This window comes from Engystomops pustulosus, chromosome 3 (assembly GCF_040894005.1).
Source record: "Engystomops pustulosus chromosome 3, aEngPut4.maternal, whole genome shotgun sequence".
NCBI classification, from domain to species: domain Eukaryota; kingdom Metazoa; phylum Chordata; class Amphibia; order Anura; family Leptodactylidae; genus Engystomops; species Engystomops pustulosus.
In genome coordinates this window covers 32,214,405-32,241,085 of record NC_092413.1, presented here as the reverse complement: position 1 = coordinate 32,241,085, position 26,681 = coordinate 32,214,405, and the positions used below count along the sequence as shown (strand labels likewise).

The following is a 26,681-nucleotide window of genomic DNA, read 5'->3' as shown; positions in this document are numbered from 1 at the left end:
CATTGTGTTGCAAGATCAGCACTTACATGCAACGGGAAGAAGAAGGTGAACTCCAGCGGACCTCAGCGGGGGAAGCGACACATGCAGGAAATTGGACGCACAATCTTAGTTAATAGCGGCAGACCCGATATCCTCGTCGGACGGCAGGGATCGCAACGGGACGGGTGAGTAAATGTGCCCGGTTGTCTGCAGATAGGACACTATGTACAATCTGCTCAGCTTCTTCTGCTCTATAACATGCTGCCTGTAGATAAAACACTACGTAAAATCTGCTCAGTCCCACCTGCTCTATAACATGCTGACTGTAGATAGGACACTGCTGCTCTAAGACATGTTACCTGCAGATAGGACACTGTACAATCTGCTCAGCAACTCCTGCTCAATAACATGCTGCCTGCAGAAAAGATATTGTAGCCAAGTTTGTAACATTTCCTATAAAGTCCCCTGTGTTCTTTACCTGTTGTCTTCATTCTCAATAATCCGTTTATATCTCTCCAATTCATTTTCCAGGGATTGCTGGTATATCACCAGCTGACGACAATCATTGTTGTACTTCTCCAAGTTCCTTTCAGCTTCTTCAATTCCCTTCCTGAGCACTTCTATCTGCTCATTGTACAGCTGTATCTCATCGTCGTAGCTTTCCTGTGTGTTTTTAATAGCTTGTTCTAGCATAGACGTCTACAGAAATAAGAAATAATTCCTTTTCAGTGATGATTCAACTTGTTCATGAGCTGAAGTGACCTAAAGTTCATAAAAACTTTATAATCCAGGATGAATATATGTTATACTATTCTTTTTCACCCTTCTGCTGTTACCTTCATACTCTTCTTCATCTCATCCACCAGCTCGCTTCTTGTACAGCTCAGGTTTTTTGGTAGTCTGAGACAACCCCCCTTATTTTTATTTGGAGCAGCACTGATGATGTTGGAGGGGCGTGTCTCAGACTACCAGAGCACAGGGTCTGGAGAACATGAAATTGGGAAAACCACAATGGAAAAGATGGTGTGAGGTATTGCTAATGTGTGGATCATCCATTTTTGAGAATTTAATCGATATACTACTGCTGTAATATGGATATAGTATACCAGATCACTGCTTCTGGGCCTAGGATGGCACATGTTCACAAGTGGTCTTCTTTACCAGTGTAACTGGCAGACAGAGAATGGGTTGAATTGATGACACATAAACTGGCAACAGTGACACCCATGGTCTGTATTTGGACCTGCTTTAGGTAGTGTTAGTACTTTCCAGTTTTTCCTAGAACCTGCTAGAAGGTAGGCGGAGCATGGTAATGTGGGACACACCCAAACCCTAGCTGTAACAGGAAGAGGAGGAGTTGTTGTTCAGTTGGTAGGTCAGATAAAAGCAGTCTTGCCCAGACATGTCTGATGCTGACAAGGGCAAAAGAGACCAATGGAGACTATTAAGAAGTGGTATGGGTGCTCCTGCGACCCATATTGCGGGTTGTGGGCTCATCGATGCCCCTCATGCCCTGCTAGCGCCGCTCCCGTGCCACTCACCTATCCCTGTTCCGGCTCCCACGTCTGTGTGCGTGCGTCCCAGACTCCTAGGGTGCGCAAAGAGCTGATTGGTGCTGGCCATTCCAGGAAATAGTAAAAGGCCGGCCTCTCCCAGCATTCCCTGCCGGATCTTCTATGCCATTTCGAAAGCTAGTGTCACGTTCTGTATTAGAATTTGATCCTGTTCAGCCTGCCCTGACCTGTTGCTTTGTCTCCGATCCCGTGCTGCCCGTCCTGATCTACTGCCTGTCCCCGAATATGATCCTGCTTTACGTCTGTGTATATCGCCTTGGCTGCCACCAGGGACAAAGTCGGACCTGTGGAACGACCTGGTGGTACCACGCCACAGCAAGTTCAACCTGCTTTCCATCGGCCTCTGGTGAAAATCGTTTGTCACTTAGATTCCGGTCCCAGGTAACGGCTTCCGTCTTTGTCAGCGGTGGTCCAGTGGGTCCACTACCCCTGAAGCCTGACAAGAAGTAATTGTAAATTCCCCAGATGTACTTTCCACAGAAATGAACCGTACCTCTACCTCAATCCAGGAAGCCTTAGCAAGTAGACTTGGGTATATTGTGTTGCAGAGTAAATGTAGTCCTCTGCACCATATCTTTTTGGGATTCAAAAGGGAAGGTGTAAAAGGACCTTTGCAAGTATTTGCTTACACCATTGGGAAAGCCAGCATAACGGTGCCCACCAAGGTCCCACTTGTAGTGAAAAACTGGGGTTTCAGAGAGGCATTTATTTCTCCACATTGAACCATAATTTGATGTCGCCTCTGCGGTGCACCACAAGGCCCAGCCATCCCACAGGTAACAGCACCCCACTCACCCTGCAGTTCATTGCATCCCCATAATGCAGTGCTCAGTGCTATGTGCAGAGTAGAGAGGAGCCTAAACACCTACAGACTTCACTACTACTACCAGCATCATCTTCTCCTCTATCCCTCTCACTCTTTTCCACACCCTGGCTGCAATAACATGACATCTCAATAGACCATTTTGTGTCTTTCTTAGTTGCAGCCCTACAAAGGAGTAGGGTGGTAGTGGGGAAAATATATGATAACCCCATGCACTCAGTGAGAGCAGGGGACAGGACAGGTGGTAGAAGTCAGCAACAAGCCACTTTACCTTGGATAGGGTCGAAGGCCAACTCTCTATACAATTTCAGGCTCAGCGTTGTTTTTCCATATAAATCTACTGCACTTTCCTGGAGCCACCACTAGGTAGAGCTCAGTGCAAGGAGATTTTCACAATTTTCATTGACCTCAGTGGGAGCTGCAATAATTCTCCCCCTAGTGGTGGGGAGACCTTTACTAATGGTTCACTGCAAAGCCCTGTGATATCTGTGTATACTTCGGGTAACTTAGCCTTAGACTCCTGTGCTAGTGCAGAAATCATGAGATCACTTAGTATCAAGTTATCACATAGATCACTAAGAAATAACACAATCTAACAAATCTACCAGCTAAAAATAAAGTAGCTGTAACGTCCGTGCCTAGATCTTCCTCTGTCTGCGGATTAGGTGGCATTAATTTTTATTTGTGTTTTCTATGTGTGAACTGTGTCTTAGGCTTCTGCTGCTCAGCCCTGTCCAGCAAGGGTTACTAGTCTGATGTTCCAGTCACCTCGTGCAGGTGTGTCCAGGAACTGCTTTATATACCTCCCCAGTTCTATGGTTATATTACTATATCTCAGCTTTGTATCTTGCCTGTGCTTTTGCTATTGCTATTCTATTGTTATTCTGGTTTAGTGATCTCGGCTATTATACCTTCCACTATCCCTTTTGGACTCTGGATTTGTACTGTATCTGCTATGCTCGTTGTGACCCGGATCTCTGACCTCGCTTTTTGTGTTATTCGTTTTGTGTCTGCACTGTGGCTTAGGGAGCGACTGTCCTCGTGGTTGTCCTGTATAGACTTAGAATACGTGAGGCAAGTAAACAGGTGACAGCTTTTGGAATTTAGGGCTCACTGTCCGGTCTGTCCTCCCTGTGTCCCTGCCCAACATCCCCTTACAGTAAGAGTAAGGCTTAAGCGTAATTATATATTACTAGTAGAAAATACTAATGTAGTGAGGGGACCAGATACAGGAACATAGAAAGAGAGTGAGCCCTGACAAAAAACTTTTAATGCTTGCCTTACATACACTAGGTGGTACAGGTCAACTAGGCAATCCTCCCCTATGCCCAAGTGCTTAAGACAGAAACACAGCCAAAACAACCGGGTCACAACAGATAGGGCAGCACAGTACAAAAACCAAAGACAGGAGAGAGGTCTGACTAACAAGCCAAAGCCAAGATACTAGAGATTAAATATATAGCACACAAGAAGGGAGTGGAGCCTATAAGAAAATTTCTTTAACTAGCAGTGAATGAAGGGTAGGCAGTAGTATTATGTGATCACAACGCCCGGGCCATAGTGGTGATTGGACCAGAGCTAAGAGATCCAGACAGAAGAGAAAGCAGGTGAGGAGTTTGGAGCTTGTCAATCCCCATGGGTTAACTACCGATGGATCAAGCAATGCTGCAGGAAACAGACAGTTGGGGTGTTAAACAACCAGCTAAACCCATGTTCACACACAGTATATAAGAGATACAATAAATAACTCCTCAGCTGCATACCACAGACAGAGAATTATGCCAACACAGCTGTTATAGCAAACTAATTATTATGAGCTTGTAAATGTTCTCTTATTTCACTCTTTTAAACGAAAATAATCTTCATATTGTATTTTAATCATTAAGTCTGGAAAGAAAGATTGGTGAGCATGTAGCACCTTAAATATTCCACTAGATGGCAGCAGTGCATAGACAATACAGCACTTCATAGATGTCCATGTCTTCCTCTGTGTCAATCACAGATCTTCTCCGTCTTCTTCTTTTCCTGCTGTGGCTAATGCTTACAATACCAAGTCTATGGGACTTTACTCTACAAAAGCCTAAAAATATTTTAGTCTTATAAAACCAACAGCTAGACAAAAAAGTAATTCTTTTCTAAAAGGAATAGACACCCAGCTATAGACGATGTATCAATTTTTACATTGAGTAAAGTATAAGTATTTGGCTTGACAAGGTGAGAAGCCATGGACGTGGGTCAGGAAGGAATTAATTCTCCTTATGGAGATTATCTTTTCTTGCCCAACATTAGGGCATTGCTGGATAAACAGGCTTTTTCTTGAGACAAAGATTTAGTCACAATCTAATTTTCTAGTGTTGCGCCAGATATATCATCTGAATACTGATGTTGAAGTCTGTAGTAGACTATGTAGTAGCAAGTTAAACAATTGCAAATAGATTTGAGTGGATTGCACAACATTTTTGTGACTTTAAAAAAAAAGTTGCAAGAACTTAACACCTCATATGCCAAATTTGACACGAAAGAAACCACACAAAGATAAATCTGATGAGCAGGACAGCAGAATTCCTGCCTAATTGAAGACCATTCATGGTCCACTGGGGGTTATGGAATAAGTGTTTCCAAAATAAAGAGAATCAGCTCCTTACTGACCCGCCTCCATGGCCTCTCACATAGACAAACCAGTTCCCTACACTGCACTATAAAGATATAATAACACTGATACATTGTTGTCTACAGTTGGGAGTCTATTCTTTTTAGGAGAACTCTCACTGGTTTGGCTTTTATCCCAAAGTTGTGTCAGTAGGCTTCTGGAAAGTCAGATATTGAAGTAGAAAGAGCTGCTGCTCTTTAAAGGACACCTAGCACCAGGATGAAGCATTGTAAACCAAGCACACTGACATACTGGTGTGTGCTCCTCTGGCAGAATCTGCACTTCTTTAAGCTTCCTATGACCTTATTTTTAAGAAAAAAGGCTTTAAATAATATGCAAATGAGACGGATGTGCTTCAGGCTCAATTAGTACCTATGGAGCCTGGAGCCCCTCAGGCTCATTTGCGTAAAGGCCCTTTTTTTTGTAAAAAGACAGGGAATAAGAAGCTAAAAGAAGAGTGGATCCTGGCAGAGGGGGAGCACAAGTATGTTTGGATTACAACCCTTGATCCTGGTAGTAGGTGTCCTTTAGAACTGGGGGCAAAATGTACGTTTTCCCACCCTAGACACTTATTTGTTCATTTCTTCTTAAAATCCCCACTTGGCACAGAATCTGTCAAAACTGTTTCAACCATGAGTTCGGGAGTTTGCCTCACAATGCTGTGCTCTTTGCACTCTGCATTTCTCTTCTCCTCAGCCCCACCACCCAGCTTTCAGCAAAACACTTCGCAGGCTTATGGTTGGAGACCACAACAGTCATTCTAAGAAGAAAGGAGAGACTGTGGAGCTAGAAGTTCAATACAGAGAGTTAAAGGGTTTGGCCACTCTTTTACATGAATTGCTCAAGTGCCTTTAATAATAATACCTGAATGTTTATGAAGTGATTAACCCCTTAACGACTTGGCCTTTTTTAGTTTTTTCACTTCCATTTTTCACTCCCCACCTTCAAAAATCTATAACTTTTTTATTTTTCCACATAAAGAGCTCTGTTATGGCTTATTTTCTGCGTAACAAATTGCACTTCGTAGTGACGGTATTCAATATTCCAAGGCGCATACTGGGAAGCAGGAAAAAAATTCCAAATGCAGTGAAAATGGTGAAAAAACACATTTGCAACACTTTCTTGTGGGCTTGGATTTTACAGCTTTCACTGTGCACCACAAATGACATGTCTAATTTATTCTTTGGGTTGCTACGATTAAGGGGATACCAAATTTGTATAGGTTTTATAATGTTTTCATACATTTAAAAAAATTAAAACCTCCTGTACAAATTTTTTTTTTTATTTTGCCATCTTCTGGCAGCAATAACTTTTACATACTTTGGTGTACGGAGCTGTGGGTGGTGTCATTTTTTGCGACTTTTGATGGCGTTTTCATTGCTATCATTTTTAGGACTGTGCGATCTTTTGATCACTTTTTATTATTTTTTTATATTTTCCAAAATGGCAAAAAATTGTCATTTTTGACTCTGGACGCTATTTTCCGTTACGAGGTTAAACGCAGTGAAAAACCGTAATTATATTTTGATAGATCGGACATTTTCGGACGCGGCGATACCTATTGTGTTTATGATTTTTACTGTTTATTAATATCAGTTCTAGGGAAAGGGGGGGTGATTTGAATTTTTAGGTTTTTTTATTATAATTTTTTTTTTTAAACTTTTTTTTTACTTTTACTATTTTTCAGACTCCCTAGGGTACTTTAACCCTAGGTTGTCTGATCGATCCTACCATATACTGCCATACTGCAATATGGCAGTATATGGGGATTTTACTCCTCATTCATTACAATGTGCTGATAGCACATTGTAATGAATGGGTTAAAACGAGACTGCTTCGGGCCTTCGTGAGACCCGAAGCTGTCATGGCAACGGATCACCGCTCCCCGTGACGTCATCGGGGAGTGGCGATCCGCGGCAAGATGTCGGCGCCCATGCAGCGCCATCTTTTTGGAGCCTCCGGCAGCATTTCCGGCGGCGATCGCCGTGAAAGCACCCGCGGGTGTTACCGGTAAGCCTTTGCTGCAATATGCAGCAAAGACTTACCGGCTATGGAGAGGGCTCCATGCACCGGGACCCGGCGCGCGCCGTACTAGTACGGCGCGCGTCGGGAAGGGGTTAAGCAGTCCTGCTACATTAGCAGGAGAGTTATGACTGTGGGAGAGAGACACAGTGGCTGAGGACGACCTAGAGCATTAGGTTCTGTATGTATGCAGAGGGCAGCGTGGTGAGAATAGGGAAAGGTTTAAGCTCTTAAATGAGGCAAAGACAGTGGTACAAATACATGCACATACATGTATAATGTAACAGTTTTATTGAAAAGTGGCCAACTCCTTTAAGAACACAGCAGTGTAAGGGAATGCCTCAATATGCCATGGATATGCCCCATACATGATTACACAAATATCCAGGGCTACTACCTAACACTGCTTGCAATTTTAAATGACCAGGAATGTTGCATTTGCTGTAGCTTCTCTGAAGCATAAACATATCTTGTTTAATCCCTGATCCAAATGGTTTTGCTCAAAAAACAATTAGAAAATTCAGGACCTTGGGAAAGCTGGGTGTCTACATAAACACATTATACACGGAGCTTCCTGAACTGCCCAGACAGGACTAATCAACCTGAGCTGGATCACTCAAGGACAGCAGCTGGGGGATGGTACAGCAATTGATTACTTTTGCCTGTCAGTGACAAAACAGTGATTACAACATTCTCTGGAGCAGTGTATAACTATGTTAAGTGGAGAAGCGCCCAGCAGCCACAGGAGTGACAGGTCTTGAATTTTATAATAGTTTTTTTCAGCAAAACCACTCAGCTCAGGGATTAAACAAGATATGATCCTGCATCAGTGTAGCTACAGCATTCTCACGGTATGTTTGGTTCATAATGAATAAAAGCAAAAGGTAGATTTTCCTTAAGTCCCCGAATTCCCAGACCTGTGAAATATATCCTTGACAGGGAGAGGCTTAGTCACAAATGTCTTTTCTAGATTATCTTACCTCAGACTGCAGCTTAACCTTCTGGGCCTGTAGCTGACATAAGATGCTCTTATATTCTTCAAGCTGACTTTGCATTATGGGAATTCTTCTCTCAGAAATTAGTTTTTCCTGAGGAAAGAGGAAAAGATGTTGAACAACAGTCTACACGGATCGGCTTTATACAAATCTCTGATTTAAGGAATTAGAGTTTTAGCTTTATTATTCATTCATTAAATGCATAGAAAGAAGTATTAAAATGGCTGATTGTAGGCTGGAATATTATTGGTGGGTTACTGCACATTGGCAGGGACTAAAGCACTTGAGGTGAAATAGAAGCTGCTTCTTCCTGTTTCTTTTCAATCCTTCCCTCTCCCACCTCCATAGACTACTGTTACATGCACTACAACTTACTTTAGAAAGACAGATTAGGTAGATATTTTAAAATGAATGTCAGTTTTGGAGGGGAGAGAAGGAAAAGAGCCAGATAAGCGGAAAAGGAAGCATTTTCCTCTACTACAATATACCATGTAACCATCTTACTGTAGTTAGTGTTTCTTTATTTGATTTGAAGGATACTATGATAGTTTGAAGGACCATAATCTGGTACAAATACATGTTTTTAAGCCAGGAAGGGGTAACATTTTGGCTTGCCATTGTTATATATGTCAATATACTCATACCTCATACATGCCAACGGTAATTGCAGTGACAGGAGGGGTGGTTTGAATAATTTGTTGCAATATGTTCACATATGTCTGAATTTCCATGAGGTTCTGTAAAATTAAAATTGATTGTTTAGTCTAAAATAAAGTAAATGCTATCTACGATACAAAAGAATTTGATATATAGTTATCAGAACACAAAAACATATATCATAATCGGGATAGTAGCAGTTTAACTCAAAAAATCTGTATTTTAAAAAACTTGTATTCAATTGCACCACATTGGTCTTCAGGTCACATATGGTATTGCAGTTTCGCTTTATTGACTTCAGTAACGTTGCATTTCAAGACCAGATTCTAAAATCTTTTCAAAAGGTGAAACATTAGGAACGTTTATGGACCATAAGTGACCATACACCCGTTGTCACTTTGTGTAAAGTCAGATATTTTTATATCATAAGGTTCAAAGGTAAGTAAAATACCTAGTGGTGCAAGTGATATATAGGGGCAAATTTACTTACCTGGGCCAGTCGCGATCCCCGATTTGGACAGTCCGACGAGGATGATGTCTGCGATTCATGAAGATCGTGCGGCCGAGTTCCTGTATCCGTTGCTTCACCGCCGAGGTCTGCCGGAGTTCACCTTCCTCTTCCCGGTGCTTGTAAGTGCGTGTCTTGCGACACAATTCTAAATGTTAAATCTAGCGCGTTGTCCGAATCCGTCAGGTTGTCCGATGGCCCGCACCCCGATTTCTGTTGCGTGCAAGCCGGCGCCGATGCGCCAAAATCCAATCACATAAAACACAGTACCCAGTGCGATGCGGCGCTAAAGGAAATCATCAGGAAACCTGATGAAAATGTGCTCTGCGGACACTTAGTAAATGAGCCCCATAGTGAGTAAGGTAGGCCAGTCCTACTTAAGAACACCCGACTTACGGGCGACCCCTAGTTACAAATGGACCTCTGTGCCCCTATGACCTCTGTTGAAGCTCTCTGAATACTGGTAATTTCAAATGTGTCTGAATAAAGCTTTGTTGTGACAAAAGGGTTTACAAAATGTTGGGTTGTCATGGGAGCAAGGATTAAAGGAAATTAACCATTTAAAAAAAAAATCTAAGGATACTCACCTACAACCCTCTTCATTCCGATCCTGGTGCCATCCTCTGCTTGACACATCGGGATCACCTTGAAAAGAAACTTATAATTAGCAGCACGGAGAATAGGAATGAGATGTCCGGCACTCTGGGCTGCTAATCATGCACGCCCCAGCACCTCCCTCTCCCATGCTAGGAGTAGGAGTTGACGTAATTTGAGAAATTAAGAGCATGGAGAGGGAGGTAGCCATGGCGTGGATAATCAGCAGCCGGATTGCCAGAATGTTGTCACCACACTCCATGCTGCTTTTTATAACTATTTTCTAGGTCATCCCGATGTGTCAAGCTCAGCAGTGGATAGCACCAGGATCAGAAGGAGTGTAGGTGAGTATCCTAAGATGTTTCTTTGTTTTTTTTTAAATGGTTAATTTCCTTTAATCCTTGCTCCCATGACAACCCAACATTTTGAAAATCCTTTTGTCACATGGAACAAAAAAAAAAGGCTTTTTGTCTGGGGTGATACTTATAAAATATGTCAGTTCCGCCATAATTCAAATTCAACTTAAGAACAAGACTGATTTTATATCTAACACCTTTGGTGGTCTAGGGTGCTATGGGGGTTAGCTTCTACTATTTCTGGTATTTTGGGATGGTAAAGTGGTTATTGTAGATGACCTAGGGGTGGGAAGTATATCTATATAATTACCTCCTTTTCAGCCCTCACTCAGAAACTAGGTGCCCTTTTGGAAGTTCCAAGCTAATTTGCATAATTGTTGAATACCAAAAAACGAAATCTCTAGGACTCATTTTGTGTGGCTAAATATTTTGACAATTTTTAAAAAAAAATTTTTACACAACCAATGAGTTGGAACTAAAATCTTAGCCTCTACCACCAATAATGGAGTAAGAGTATTGACACTAAATTTAAAGGGGTTATCCGGGTTTAAAAAATTTTTTATGGCCGGGCTGGGGAGGGCTATTTAAACATATTAAACATGTACTTACCTCCTCCTGTGCTGCCGATGTCCCGCGCCGCGGCCCGTCTTCTTCGCGCGCCGGTTTCAGTACAAGGGCGCACAGGGAGCTTCCGGCAGGCCGGAAGCTCCCATGCGCACCATCTCCCAGCGCTTACAACGCTGAGAGATAGGGACGTATGGGAGGAGCCGTCCACAATGCGGACCGGAAGCTCCCTGTGCGCGGCTTCCGTGCCCCTGTTTGTTTACAGGGGCACGGATCGAAGTGACCGCGGCGCGGGACATCGGCGGCGCCGGACGAGGTAAGTCCATGTTTATTATGTTTAACTAGCCCTCCCCAGCCCGGCCATAAAAATGTTTTTTAACCCGGATAACCCCTTTAAGGACTCCCACTGAATAGCTTTAAGATTTGGCTTTGTCTCTGGACCCTCTAAGTGATCCATTCTAAACATGCCCTCCTTATTCCTTTGTACAATAAATATACAGGGATTTACCTTTTTATATCGGTTCTTTGCAGCGTTGATGTCATCTTGAAGGAACTGAGATTCAATCTGAAGTTCTAGATTACTCAGTAAAGCTTCATCAGCTTCCTAAGATATAAAAACAACCAAAGGAATGTCTAAGATAAGAAAGTTGTAAGGGAACTGACAGAATAAAAGCAATATTCCTCAGAAAACATTATGTTGGAAGGCTGTTCCAAAACATGGAGACATGGAGTCGAAATATACTAAAAGACATAATAATATATGGAATGCACATCCCTAGCCAATATCAAAATAAACATGGGAAATACTTTATTAGACACCAAAAAACACTCTAGTTTACAGTACACAACACTCCCTTAGGAGAGACGTGAAGGTTAAAAGCTATTAAAATACAGACATGGACAAAGGTGGGACTGAGATGATAGTCACCTCCAGGTATATGGCCAGAGGTCAACCATAAGGAGAGGCCGGTACTAGTAAAAACATGGAAGACATCAGTATCCTAACCTCAAAATCCAAAGTAATTAACACCCTAATTAAACATAGAGAGAACATAAAAATATATTTCCAAGCGTATATACAAACGTATTAATTGATGCCCGAGGAGACCCTGTGTGTACCTCTACAAGTGTGTATCTTCATCAGATATTTTTTTAACACTGCTCTTCATCTTATTCCCTTTTGGACTTCTTTAATGTACATAATTAGATTCATTTGTCACTATCCTTTCAGGGATGCTAGAAAACTGCATCTTGGGAAGAGGTACTGACCCTGCAAGGCCCTAAGTCATTGGGATCACAGGGCTCACTGCAGTCAGAGGCCTCAGCAAGCCCCAGTGATGTCAATCATTCTGGGACCACTGATTGCCCACTATGGGTCCATTGACACTGCTTTTCTGCGCTAGCAATCCCACAATTCCTCAGCAAAACTAGCAACAGAACCATCTCCATGATGGAGGTAAATTATCCTCTTCGTTATAACTGTGTGACTGCAGTCTGTCTAACAATCTACAGCAACTGCCATAAGAGTTTATGTCCCCCCCCCCATGTGTAGAATAGTTTATACAGTTTCATCATGCAGGAAATCAAATTATGACCCTTGGAGAGCACAAAAAGATAAAATGTTTTCTCATGACCCAACTTATGGGAAATATCCCATCCAAATTTCTAACATTACAGGGGTATTCCCAGGAAGACAAGATTCTTAAATATACTCCGGATAACTAAATAACATATTCTCTAATTCATTGTCATTAACAAAAATACAGCATTTTCCAGATATAAGTCCAACCAGTCTCTATCAGTCCTGGTGTTTACATTTTGGTTGTCCCTGGATACGACCATAAACTCCTGACTGTGATAGGCCAGATTCCTCTTGCTTCTCTTGCATTGTGTCTTATATCCATCTCATTTCTCTGATCTGTCTCATCTCTCTTTTTCTATTTGTCAGATACTAGTACAATGTCCAGAAGGTAAATGAAAGTGTAGATAAACCCTCTACCCTGATAATTTAAGCACATTGTCAGCACACAGCATCTCATAGCACAGAGGAAGCAGGAAGTATCTACTCAGCTAGTACCCAGCCACACTCTGGAATTTTACACTCACTGACACTGCGTGATAGAAGCTAAAATAGCAATAAAACTGAGTATAGTAAGGGTTTTAAAAAAAATGATCTTTATTGTGTAAACATCACTAGGGGATAAAAATTTGAGAACTTTCTATCAAGGGCAAACTCCTAAAGAAGCATGAAGTGGGTGCCAAGACTTATCTGTGTTGGAGCCCCAGAGATGCCATCTTTACCACTGATCAGTAAAGGTGCATATACCCAACCACTATAAAATTCTGATGAAATGGTTATTGCTGGAATTTCATCAGGCTCCTGCAGTTCTTAATCCACGTAAAATGTGTGCTTTGAAATCATATTCCTGGTGTTCATGTCCTCACTGCTGTGCATTCATATTGTATGAACCTCAAATTCTGGAGTGGCTTTGGCAGAACATGAATGAAACTGACGACTTGTGATAAAACATCCTGTGACAGTATAGAAATGTTTATACTGCCGAGACCTTCATTAATAGAGACTTTATTGCAAACTATTAAATAACTAATACAAAGTGCTCAGTACTAGACATCAGAAGCTTTTTATTGCATAAATGAATAGTGAAAGTGATAAGAGTAAACTAATTCAGAATTTTTTTGGTTTCCTTTACTGCACCAAGAAATGTAGCTGTCAGCAGTTCTAAAGTTGAATACAGCAAATAGATTAGGAGAGGAGGCTAAAGTTTAACTACTAACACACTTAGATTATATTTGACTTGATGTTCCATCTCTGTAAGGCATTATTCATAAATATATACTGGCTGAATGACACAAAAAGGAATGCTACATACTATGGGAGCTGTATGTTTCCATCTTGCTCCCTTCTACTGAGCGATGAATATAATTAAAGGCTATGTGTATGGATGCAATACTTTGCCTCTGCTGAGCATATATTCTGGGAGGACCCCAGTGACTTAACTATCAATATAAAGATAGTAATGTCTCTGGGGAAACATTATGAATATCTGCAGCAGCCAATGACTGGTTGCTATTTATGTTGGCTCCACCCACTTTCAGAGGGATGGGGTGGTCGAAAATGAGGATGAATGCATGCTCATTCAGTGGGATCTGTCCTAGTCCTCTGTTGTAAGGACACATTGGTTATATGTCCCACATATCCTTACTATGGGGAGGTCTACAATGAGGTATGAACATAGCCTAAGAAGATAAATCAACCCAGTGACTCTCTATAAGGGGTTAAGTTACTAGAAACTTTTACAACTTCTCCTTATCCATCTGCTATCAGTATGAATATTGAGGAAAGGTGATTAAGACACTAATAAATACAAGATGAAAAGGAAGAAAAACGCAGGTCAACAGGAACAGTGGGGAGAATTTATTCTTACAATTTGCCTTTGACTTGTTTGTCTTTGTTCAATTCCATTCATCTTTGTTTTATCTGAATTCATAAAGTGAGTCGATATATGTTGTTGCATTGGGGTGCCCTGTTCTAAACCAGAGTATAAAAAATGAGAGTGGGACCTAGCCTCTAAAATAGGGGACTGGAGCAGGGTAAGAGTGCACCACTTGCAAAACTCAGAAAGGCTTATTTACTAGGGCTCTGCGGACATATTTTCGTAGTTTTTTCTGTCGTTTTGGGGATTTGTGCCGTTGGGACAGGTATTTAACTGGGGATTGTGTCGTACGTGACTGGATTGTGGTGCGGCTGCGCTGGCTTTCATGCGACAGAAATCGGGGGACAGGTAGTCAGACGATCCGACGATTCGGACTGAGCAGGGGATTTAAGATTCGAATTGTGTCGCAAGACAATGCACTTACATGCACCAGGAAGAAGAAGGTGAACTCTGTCGGACCTGAGCGGGGAAGCCACACATGCAGGATATTGGGCGCACAATCTTAGTGAATAGCAGCCCAGTGCATTGGAGTCGATCAATGCAGTTTCGTGGAACTCCAGCGGCCGGGTAAGTAAATGTGCCTAAATCATTTGAGCTAAATATGTAAATTAAAGTATCTTTAATATTCATTTAATTGAAAGTATTCTCTCTATACTGTGATCTAAAGTCTAGCCAAGACAAGTGAGAAGATTCAGGATGGTTTGGTGCTCTACCAAGCAAAGACAACACTATCACATTACTAACTGGGAAAAGTCTAATAATGTAAAAAAACATTCTTTGATTTTCCACTTCGGCTTTTACTTAACTTTTAATGCATTTTTCACGGATTTATGTGGTAAACATGTCCTAGTAGCAGCCGTACAGCCGTGAAGCAGAACTAAATCGATAAAATGCTTGGTTCTCATTGGTGTAATACTAATAAAATTCAGCACAGGGAGAACATAGGGGTTAAAACATGAATTGAAATATGAAACAGAAGCAGGGGGAAGGCATTTGTCATAACAGGAGGTTTATTATGCAGCTGTTGTTTTATGGAATCGATGTGAACTTGCTTTATTCTTCTTCTTTATCCATGTATGATATGTACTCGGCTCAGACTGGATCAAATAATGCCATAAAAGTGCGTAACTAGGAAATCATAAGACATGGCTTCAAGTTGTTTTCCAGCCTTTTAAAATTGATATCCTATCCTTAGGATTATATCAGTGGGGATCAACCACTCAGTACCCGGCTTCTTTACATACAGGGGTCTGCAATATCCTGCAGCCCCGAAACTAAAATACTAAGATAAATACTTTGGGGGGGGGGGGGTAATTTCTGGGCACATGGAAATAACAGACAACTCCACGTACCCACAACAAATCAGTTCCCAATAACCACATCACTCTAAGTCCCAATGCTCACACTCCCCCAATGTCCAGTACTCAAAGTGCCCCATCTCCCAGTATCCACACCAACTCCCAATACCCACATCACTACAACTCCCAATACTCTGCACCAGCTTCCAGAACCCACAGCCCACCAATTTCTGACTCACTACCTCCCTTGACCTATACCATATCAGCTACCAGTACTCACAACACAACATCTCACAGTGCTCACTTAACGCTTACTTCCAGTACTTACATCATATAATCCTCCAGTGACCGTATCACACTAACTCCCAGTACCCAGATCACTCCAACTCCCTGTATCCAAAACGCACCATCTCCCAGTATTCACACCGCACCAACTCTTGGTACCCACATCCCACTAACTCATAGTACTTAAATCATATATCTCCCAGTACCCACACCACACTAACTCTCAGTAGCCACACCACTCCAACTCCCAGTATCCACATTACAATAACTCCTTGTACCCACACCATATCAACTACCAGCACCCACAACAGACCATCTCCCAGTATCTGCATCACACTAACTCACCCTACCCACACTGCAACAATTCTTGGTACCCACATGACTAACTTCTAGTACCTACATCACATATCTCACATATCTCCCATACCCACATAATACTCACTCCCAGTAACCACACTAATTCAACTCCCAGTAGCCAAATCACACTAACTCCCTGTACCCACACCATATCAACTCCCTGCACCCACACTATATCAACTCCCTGTACCACAATGCGCCATCTTCTAGTGGCCATACTGCACCAACTCTTGGTACCCACATCATACTAACTTCCACTAACTACATGATATGGGTACCCACATCACACCCTGTATCCACACCATATCAAAGACAAGTACCCACAACAGACCATCTCCAGTCCCCGCATCACATTAACCATCAGTACCCATACCACTCCTTGTATCCACACACCAACTCTTGGTACCCACATTACACTAACTCCTAGTACCTACATCAAATATCTTCCAGTTTCCACATTACACTAACTGCTAGTAGCCACACCAATCAAACTTCCAGTACCCAAATCAATACAATCAATCTATCAATATATCAATTACCAGTTACTACCTCCCAGTTACTACCTCCCAGTTCCCGCATCACACTAAGTTCTAATTCCCAAACCACTCCAACTCCCCGTATCCACGCACCAACTCTTGGTACCCCCATCACACTAAGTTCTAGTTCCCACACTACTCCAACTTCTTGTACCCATAATTCACAATCTCCTAGTACCAACACCACACCAACTCTTAAACCCACATCACACTAACTCCCACTACCTACATCACACATCTCCCAGTACCTACATAATATCAACACCAGGTACCCATACCAGATCAACTCCTAGTACCACCATCACACCACCTTGCAGTACCCACATCAAAATAAACTCCCAGTCTCCACACCACACCAATAACTAGTACCCACACAATACAAAAACTCCCCGTATCCACATCACATCAATCAGCAGTGAAGAGTTTGTAGCATATTTACTCTACACAAAACACAATACAGACGGACAAAACTGAGCTGCAAAATAGATACATGATGAGTAAGTGTTATATCATCAGCCTGAGAAGCAACACTTGTGGGAACACCACTGACTCTTTAAAGTAGAGGGGCAGGGTGTTAGATCCCACCAATCTTATACTGACCTACTCTAAGCATACTGTGGGTTTTTTAATAATAATCAGTAAATCCCTATAATCTCTGTAATAAATGTCTTAGAATAGTGAACAACATATTGGGGCACATTTACTTACCCGGTCCAGTCGCGATCCCGCGGGGCGTTGTTCGACGAGGATTCGGGTCTGCCGGGATTAACTAAGGTCATGCGCCCGATATCCACCGGAGTTCACCTGCTTCTTCCCAGTGCATGTAAGTGCGTGTCTTGCGACACGTTTTTTTTCAGAATCTGCGGAATTTAAAAAACTAAATGTGTCGCGAGATCAGCACTTACATGCACCGGGAAGAAGATGGTGAACTCCGGCGGACCTTGGCGCAGCAGTGACATCTGCTGGATATCGGGCGCACAACCTTAATGAATCCACGTCGGACAACACGCCGCGAGATCGCGAATGGACCGGGTAAGTAAATGAGCCCTAATGGGGCAGATTTATCAAGCTGTCTGAAAGTCTGAATATTTCTAGTTGCCCATTGCAACCAATCACAGCTCAGCTTTCATTTCACCAGTGCTCATGAATATTTTATAGGGGGAGCTGTGATTGGTTGCCATGGGCAACTAGAAATATTCTGACTTTCAGACAGCTTGATAAATCTGCCCCAGTGTTCTAAATGAGCAAAAAAAGGGGGGAAATGAATATAAACGGCAAATAAACTCTAATGTAATAACAATAGAATATCAATTTTACTAAATATGCAAGAAAAAGACACTTATACATTTTAAAACACTTTAAAGCACATAGGATAATGTGCACATTCAGTAGCATGATAATAAAGGTCAAATATCATGCAAGACTCTACCTACCCCCTATAGTCTCTACAAGGACCGGTCTAAAGGTGTGTCAGTAAGGTACATATGCTGCTGAAATCAAATATGGTGCCTATGCTGAATGTGAGGAAATGAACTTGTAGTGTATAGTCAGTGCCCCATATCATAGAACCAGCAGCAATATATTGAAAAAATATATATCCACATATGAAATAAGAAATTAATATATCACCACATCCCGATGGGGTAGGGGTCAGACCCCTACCCCTTCGAGATCTGGTGATATAAATTTTTTTTCGCTTTTAAGTGTTTTTAAATGTATAATTGTATCTTTTTCTTGCATATTTAATAAGATTGATATTATATTGTTATTACATTAGAGTTTATTTGCCGTTTATATACATTTCACCCCTTTTTTTTTGCTTATTTAGAAAACTGTTTAGATGTCATTGACAAAACAAGCACTAAAATATTGTGTAATTCATAAAAACTGCAATGTCTACCTGACAGCAGAATGTGAACCCGGTGACCACAAATGATCGAGCAGACAGGTTGCCATTGCACTAGACCTTTTGTCTGATTCTGAAAGATTGATCTTTTCTAAAGAACCAAATGCATCAGATCAATAAGGATGAGTCCGGAATATAATGAAGAAGGCCGCCAGGATAAATATACACATTTTACCGGTGAGAATCGATTAGAGATGGCGCTCTATAAATGACTCAAGTGTTGAGGAACTGGCTTCTTACCTTATTAAGACGCTCAAGATTATCCTTCAGGAGTAGCTGATATTCACATTCATTCTTGTATCTGTAAATTCCCAAAACAAAGAGGGATGTATTCATATGTAATAGGCAGAACAAAGGACACAAAGAATAATATAAACTAAATAATAGGAGGTGTAAATTTGACTATCACCCAGCAACAGAAACTGATGCAGTTTAAGACCGGCCAATGTCTAACTTTGAGCTAATAATCTGGCCCAATAGTTGTTGAACTCTTTTTCACTTGTATAACATTGTAGAGAAGCACTGAACTACAGTATACTGATCTGAATAAAGCACTTTGGGTGAGATAGAAACTTACTATAGTACCCAAGTCCTGAGGTTTCTATGTGTGCTTTATGGATCTCACTCTGCTCCTCCTCCTCTTCTACTGTATAATACATAATAGATACTGCACCCCTGTGAGCTTCACACAGAGGGGCACATTTACTTACCTGGTCCCTGCGTGATCCCCGAGCTGCGTTGTCCGCCGGAATGCCCATCTGCCGTGATTCATGAAGATTGTGCGCCCAATTTCCTGCATGTGTCGCTTCCCCGATCAGGTCCGCCGGAGTTCACCATCTTCCTCCCGGTGTATGTAAGTGCATTGGATGCAAAACAAATTGCTTTGTTAAATCCCAAATCCATCGGCCCGCCCCCCGATTTGTGTCGCGTGAAAGCCGGCGCAATTGTGTCACAATCCGATCGCATGCGATGTAAACCCCGGCGCGATCCCCAAAACCGTCGGAAAACCCGAAGGAAATGCGGCCGCGGGACCTTAGTAGATAAGCCCCAGAGTGTCAGTTTAAGGATAGGGGAGACAAAGTATAGGTCCTTATTATTGACATATGCAAAATGTAACATCTGTGCATTCAGCGGGGGTTAATTGGACTTCAGCGCCTTCCATCCTCTGCCTATAAAGTATGTCAAAAGATGCACTGCTGGCTATGATTTTGCATTTCGTTTGCATTCTGTCCTGCACTAGACTGAACACTGCCCTATTTCATCTGTGGATATCTTAATATATTTCTACCACACCCGGCTGTTTCCTGCTGACCTTGTTCTGCGTTGCACATTGTTAAACCAGCTGTGAAAGACATTCTTCCAGTCACATTTCTTCCCTACTAGTCTGGTTTGTCTGGGTGTTAGGGGCCAGTCCAATCAACCTACGTGCCAGGTCTCTCATAATTCATTAGAGATTTGCACTTCCAAGTGCTTGCTAAAAGTCTTCCTTGGAGCTTATTAGCAAAGTCTGAACTTCCCTATTATGGATTCTTGACCTTTGCTTATCTTATGTCCATTTGTTTTTCTTTTGTTTCAGTACAGAATTTTCAATTTTTTGACCCATATTTCTATGACTATTCAGTGCTTTGTTTTTGTCTTGTATTTTTGTCTTCTATTTTGCCTTTTTTTTCCCCTTTATTTTCACAGTTGTCAGCTACCATTTAAGGTAGGTTGTGCAATTAGGTAGGGTCATCTAGGGAGGTTTAGCTTTAGGGCTCAATGTCTGTGTTTATCCTACCTTCTACCGTATTTTCTGCCCTATAGGGCGCACCGGACTATAAGGCGCATTAGTCCGATGCGCCTTATATATGTAATAATTACATATATAAGGCGCATCGGACTATAAGGCGCGGGGTCCGGCGGCCGGGGGCGTGGCGGAGGTCCGGGGGCGTGGCGGAGACCCGAGGTGACGCGGCGACGAGACGCGACGCCGAGACGCGACGGGGAACGCGGGGAAGGTGAGTGGAGAAGGTGAGGGGGAGGTGGAGGAGGGCAGCGGACCATACTTACATAGGTCCCCGCTACCGGAGACAGCAGATCTCCCGCTGGAGATCTCCGGTAGCGGGGACCTATGTAAGTATGGTCCGCTGCCCTGTGCCCAGCGCCATACATAGGGCGCACCGGACTATAAGGCGCACTTTGGATTTCCACGGAAATCCAATGCTTTTAAGTGCGCCTTATAGTCCGGAAAATACGGTATCTTGTTCCTGAGCAACAGCATAACACAAAGGTCGATAAAAAGTCTGTGACTGTACAATTGCAATAATATCAATGGCAGTAAATTATATGAAAGGCACCCATTTTGGCTAATTGTGATAAGAAGTATTAATAAAAATTTGATTGAAAAATGAAAAATAGAAGAAACTGAAAAATGCTGTGTCATCAAGAAATTAAATATTCAACTTTTTAAAATTTTTTAAAACTATTTTTTAAACCAAATGTTTATTCTCTAATTTAGGCATAGGCAAGGGCAAACAAAAGCCCAATGTTATGTAAATGTAATTTGATCTCTTTTAAATCTCATACTCCACACACCAGTGGGTCTTTATACCCAAAATTGTAGCTATAAAAATCACAAAACAAGCCAGGACACTTGAAGCATCTGTAGCCTTGGCTAAAGCCATAGCTCACAACTTATGGGACATTTATGGGACATCTGTGCCTTGATGCTGTATTGAGAAATTTGGACCCCATTCGACTTAGACATCCCAGGCATATGATCCTATGTAATCAGTTATGGACATGAATTTGTAATGTGCTACTACTTTACATATCAATGATATTTACAACTTGCTGTGACCCTCCTGGTATTTTATGTTGTGCATACACTGAACAGTCATAGGTTTTCGTTAACAGATTAGCATCAAAGCAAACAATTATTAAAATCTAATAAAACAAGGTCGAATTTTAGTATCAGGTATCAAAAAAAATCAAAGAATTAAAAATATTTGAGTTGAGTTAGGGAAGGACACTTGATGCTGTTGGTCCCCAGGGCAAAATGTGTGCCAGGCCCCCAATTATAATGTTCTATTTATAGTACTAGTCTTCTCATATGGGAAAGTTAAATCATATGGGCCCCCTTGGGCTCAGTTGTGACCGCGACCTCTGGACCCCCACAGGTTACGCCCCTGAATGGACATATTTGTATATGTGACCTGGGTGAAGTGGAGGTCTTGATAGTCAGTAGACATTGCTTCTCTAAGCTCATTCCTCATGTCTTTCCTCCTTGGTATTATCATAACTTCTGCTTTTATAGCGGTTGTCTAACTTGCTGGTAATCAAGGGTATATTATAAGCCGCACCCATCTGCTACTGATACTCTTTATTATTTTGAATGAAGGAAGATACAATGGGGCACATTTATCAAAAGCAGCTGATATCAACTTATTAGATATTGCACCAGATTTCTCAAAGTTTCTGATGATAAATCAGTTGGTGTTTAAGACTGTCTAGCCTAACTTTGCACCTCTTTTAAAGGGAACCTGTCATCAGAAATTGGCCTAATAAACCACTAGTATTATGTTGTCAAGCAGCTGAGCAGCTTCTAGATGATGTTTCTTGTTGTAGATGATGGCCTGGTGTGTTGACATCATCCAGAATAACAACTTTGAAGTGAGATGTAAACTGGTTTTATGAAGTCAAGGAGGCGGAGAGTTTAATAATGAAGTCAAACTTTCCCTGACTTACAACACCCCCATCATTGTAATTGATCCTGTGTCCAAGGAAATAATTGATCTGATCTCCTGAAGTCTGGTGCATAAAGAGATGTTCAAAGACACGTAGAGCATGACTACAGTGTTAAATTCTCCTCCTTCCTGACTTTATACATCTAACTTACATCTCACTTCAAAGTTGATTTTCTAGATCAGTGATGGCAAACCTTTTAGAGACCGAGTACCCAAACTACAACCAAGACCCGCTTATTTGTCGCAAAGTGCCAGCACAGAAATTTAATTTGTGATTTACACTCCCTGCTCTGTCACAGCTTTCATTGATACCAGCACCCTGAGGACACCAATAAAGCAGAAAATAGGAGAAATTTGGATGTTCATTGTAGCTTCCCTCCAGGGTCCCATAAACAGGAAGAATTGTCAGGGCCGGAGCAGGAGCTACAATGATAATCCAGATCTGTCCACAACCTTCCAACTCCTCCAGTAGTCCCAGGTAGCCCTGTTGCTTTTAATATAGCTCTGTGCACAGCAAGTCCTGGGCTGTCTGGGACTGCAGGAAGATACCTGGAGTCATCTCTGGTGATGGCCTGAGTGCCCACAGAAAGGGCTCCGAGTGCCACCTCTGGCACCAGTGCCATAGGTTAGCCACCACTGTTCTAGATGATGCCATTACACTGAGAGAAACATGATCTAGAAGCTGTGCAACTGATCGACAATATACTGGCAGTAGTTTATTAGGCCAATTTCTGATGACAGGGTCCCTTTAAGTTGTCTTAGTGCCATAAAACTGTCTGGTGCATTTGTATAATTTTTAGTAAAACTTTTTTACTCCCTATTTTCTGGAAGCCTTTTGCTATTCTAGACATAAAATTGTCTAAAAACTCTATTAAATCTTTGATAAATGTGCAAGGATCTGAATGTATAACAAGCTTTATGTTTCAATTACTTGATGTGGAATCCCTTTAACAACACAGAAAAATCTACTGAACAGAAGAATATCTTACAAGTTGGATTTTGCTGCAGGTTTGCTTTGGAAATACATACTCATTTTCCATTATTATATCCATGCCTACTTCACAACATGTAGAGATACAGATATGAGAAACCCAAAACCAAGGTGAAGAAGCCATGTAAAGCCAGGATAGTATGTCAAAGACAATAAAGTTTTGAAGGAAAAAGTCAGAGGTAGCAATCAAGGTCAGGACACTAGAAGGCATTAAAGTACAGGCAGATCCTGTTTTAAGAACACCTAACTTACAGATGACCCCTAGGTACAAACTGACCTCTCTGCCCCCTGTAATGAAGCTCTCTAGATGCTGATAATTTACTTCAGTTCAGTCTCAGGCTGCAATGGTCAACATAAGAGTTATTAAGGGTGTCCGCAATGAAACTTTAATGTTAATATTTGTTCCCATGACAGTCCAAAATTTTGAAAATCCTACTGTCAAAGGGACAATAAAAACACTTTGGAGGTACAGTTACAAAATATATATTTTCTGAACACACCTACAGATCTAATATTTTATGTAATCCAGTGACTGTACTGAATCAGGGAGTAAAGCGTGGTTAGGAAATGTAACAACAAGGAACAATAGCCAAAAATAAGATGGGTTTAAGAGCAACCAAAATCACTGGAAGAGAAGTCTAGCCCCAAGGATAGCTTCATAGCTGACTATGAGATAACTGAGCATTTTCACCCTCATCTACCTCTCAGATCTTCTATTTTTCTATGTGTTTTGATGTACGATATCGGTTACATATCAACTTGATATCTATCATCTATCCCAGATTTAGCCTATAACTAAACCTCTATTTATCATTTACAATGAAAAGCGCATATCTTCGAATCAGCAGTTATTCAGACATCACAGATAATTTTTACATGTTCATTTATAGGGAATTTAGCTTGCGAGCCTATTGTGGACCATGGCTGGTCTTAGTGGTACCCCACTGCAGAGTGCTTTGTGATATGTTTATTGTACAAGTTACATAAAAAAATAAAAATAGGGGTTGTTAATAAACTCCAAAAATGCTCTAACAATTTCCAATATTAGATCTAATATAAAAGTAAACATTAGACTCACTTGCTTTTGAATTCATCGACCATCCTATGAGCATCTTTGTACTCTCTTTCAAGTTTGGAATGATCAGAAGACAACTCCCGGAGCCTTTGCCGATTCAGGTCAATCTGTTCTGCGAAAGCCTCTTCCAATCCGGAGATCTCGTCCATCCTTTGGAAGGTCTCCAGTTGCTTCCTGAAGATGGCATTTCTCTGTTCTAGGACTCGAGCTCGATTAATGTAATTAGCAAATCTCTCATTTAATTCCTGCAAGTGTTCAAGTCCTTGAGGTTGGGACAAGCCCAGTCTACTAAAATCTACAAGGCTTTGTTCATCGAAGCCATCAGACCTTTCATACTTCTCTTTACGGATTTCTCGGGAGTAGCTAGTTTTGTACATGATGCTATCACTTTCATATGAAGCCTTCCTCTCCCCAGACAAAACTACACTGAGTACCCAGGCAAAGCATAAACTGTGTCCTGTCCCCTCGCCCCTGCAATATCCAGATGAAAGTTAGTATAATGCATTGGGCCACAAGGTACTGTTCTCTTGCTTTCCAGTATTTGTCAGCATTTATTTTGTTCCAGGCGTAGCGGTTGTCTCGTGTTTTTCTCTATGCAGAAGCTTAGATGAACAATAGGACAGGCCGAACAAAAGAAATGCAATTAAAATGTTTAACCAAAGCATTAGCACACATCTACCACTGTAATCAAGCCATTGATATAAATATACACATTTATCAAAAATATTAAGTTGCAAATTGTAGACTTAAAGGATATTGGGCCACATGTATCACTCATTTTTTTAAGTTGTTTTTGCGCCTTTTCATACTGGCACACCATTTTTGTGCCATTTTTGCGATTAAACGCCAAACTAGCCGCGCAGCAAAAATAATCATGTTTCCCTCATCTGTCTTACCAATCCAAATATTTTGTTGCGCCTAATAATATTCATCACTCGCGACTTTTCATTTAGGTGGCGTTAACTGAGAAGTAAACACTGAGCCCTTGTGCAGAGCAGCTCATCCCCAGCAGCAGAGCTCAGCCAGACTATATTACAGATAATACAGATACTCAGATGCAGATACTCTGCAGACACTTGTACAGAAAATACAGACATTCGATACTCTGCAGACAGGAGCTGCAGACTCTATTTACAGTTCATCACCTTCTATTTACAAAACATTCTGCAAACTCCTGAGCTCAGAGCAAGAGAGAAGAGAAGTTTGCAGGATGACCACACTGGTGTCTGAGGGGGATACTGTGCAGAATTACAGGGGTACAGCAGGAAACCAGCACTGGGGGATCCCCTCCAGGAGAAGCCACTGCTGAGGACATCACTGGGTGCGGGGTGTCACACACCTGGGTGCTGCTGTGAATGTTATCTTCATTCTGGGATGTGGGAGAAGCAGAGAGGAGCTTGTAGCAGGATCACATGTAAGTGCCTGAATCTAACATTGCGCCACAATTGCGCCTAAACTGTGTTAAAGTAAAGTGATTTATAAGAGACAGGAAATTAACTTATCACAGATGGTTGTAGCTTGTGATAATTCTGGCACAACTACTACACTATAGGCTGGCTATATACACTACAGGGGGGCAGGCTGGCTATATACATTAGGGGGGCAGACTATATACCTCAGGAGGGGCTAGATATATACTACAGGGGGGAGCTGGCTATATACACTACAGGGAGGGCTGGCTATATACTACAGGGGGAAGGCTGGCTATATACTACAGGAGGGCAGACTGGCTATATACACTATGGGGGGAGGCTGGCTACATACTTCAGGGGGGCTGGCTATATACTACAGGGGGGCATGCTGGCTTTATACACTACAGGGGGAGCTGATTATATACCTCAGGAGGGGCTGGCTATATACTACAGGAGGGAGCATGCTGGCTATATACACTACAGGGAGGACTGGCTATAAACTACAAGGGGGGTAGACTATATACTGCAGAAGGCAGGCTGTCTATATACACTACGGGGGGTAGGCTGGCTACATACTAAAGGGGGACAGGCTGGTTATATACTATGGGGGGGCAGGCTGGCTATATACTATGGGGGGGGCAGGCTGGCTATATACTATGGGGGGGCAGGCTGGCTATATACTATGGGAGGGGAAGGCTCGCTATATACTACCAGGTGGAAAAGTTGACTATATACTATAGGTGGGACAGGCTGGCTATATACTACAGGTAGTGCCCCACCTGTACTCTATCGCCAGCCTGCCCCACCTGTAGTATATAGTCAACCTTTCCACCCGGTAGTATATAGCCTATATATAGGCTGGCTATATTCTACAGGGGGCAGGCTGCCTATATGCTACTCGGGGCAGACTGCCTATATA

The 26,681-nt window shown here is 41.9% G+C and overlaps 1 protein-coding gene across 1 annotated transcript in view; it reads right to left on the bottom strand.

The window, feature by feature from the left end:
* The window catches only part of BFSP1 (beaded filament structural protein 1), a 29,127-nt gene extending 4,279 nt beyond the window's left edge, over positions 1 to 24,848 (bottom strand). Inside the window, exons 1-6 of the mRNA XM_072140427.1 lie at positions 24,354 to 24,848; positions 18,800 to 18,860; positions 11,231 to 11,326; positions 8,688 to 8,780; positions 8,029 to 8,136; positions 458 to 678 (exon numbers count right to left, since the gene is read on the bottom strand). Of these exons, the coding sequence (XP_071996528.1) occupies positions 458 to 678; positions 8,029 to 8,136; positions 8,688 to 8,780; positions 11,231 to 11,326; positions 18,800 to 18,860; positions 24,354 to 24,727 (953 nt within the window). The 5' untranslated portion in view covers positions 24,728 to 24,848. The remainder of the gene's footprint in view (positions 1 to 457; positions 679 to 8,028; positions 8,137 to 8,687; positions 8,781 to 11,230; positions 11,327 to 18,799; positions 18,861 to 24,353) is intronic.
* Positions 24,849 to 26,681: the final 1,833 nt, after the last annotated feature.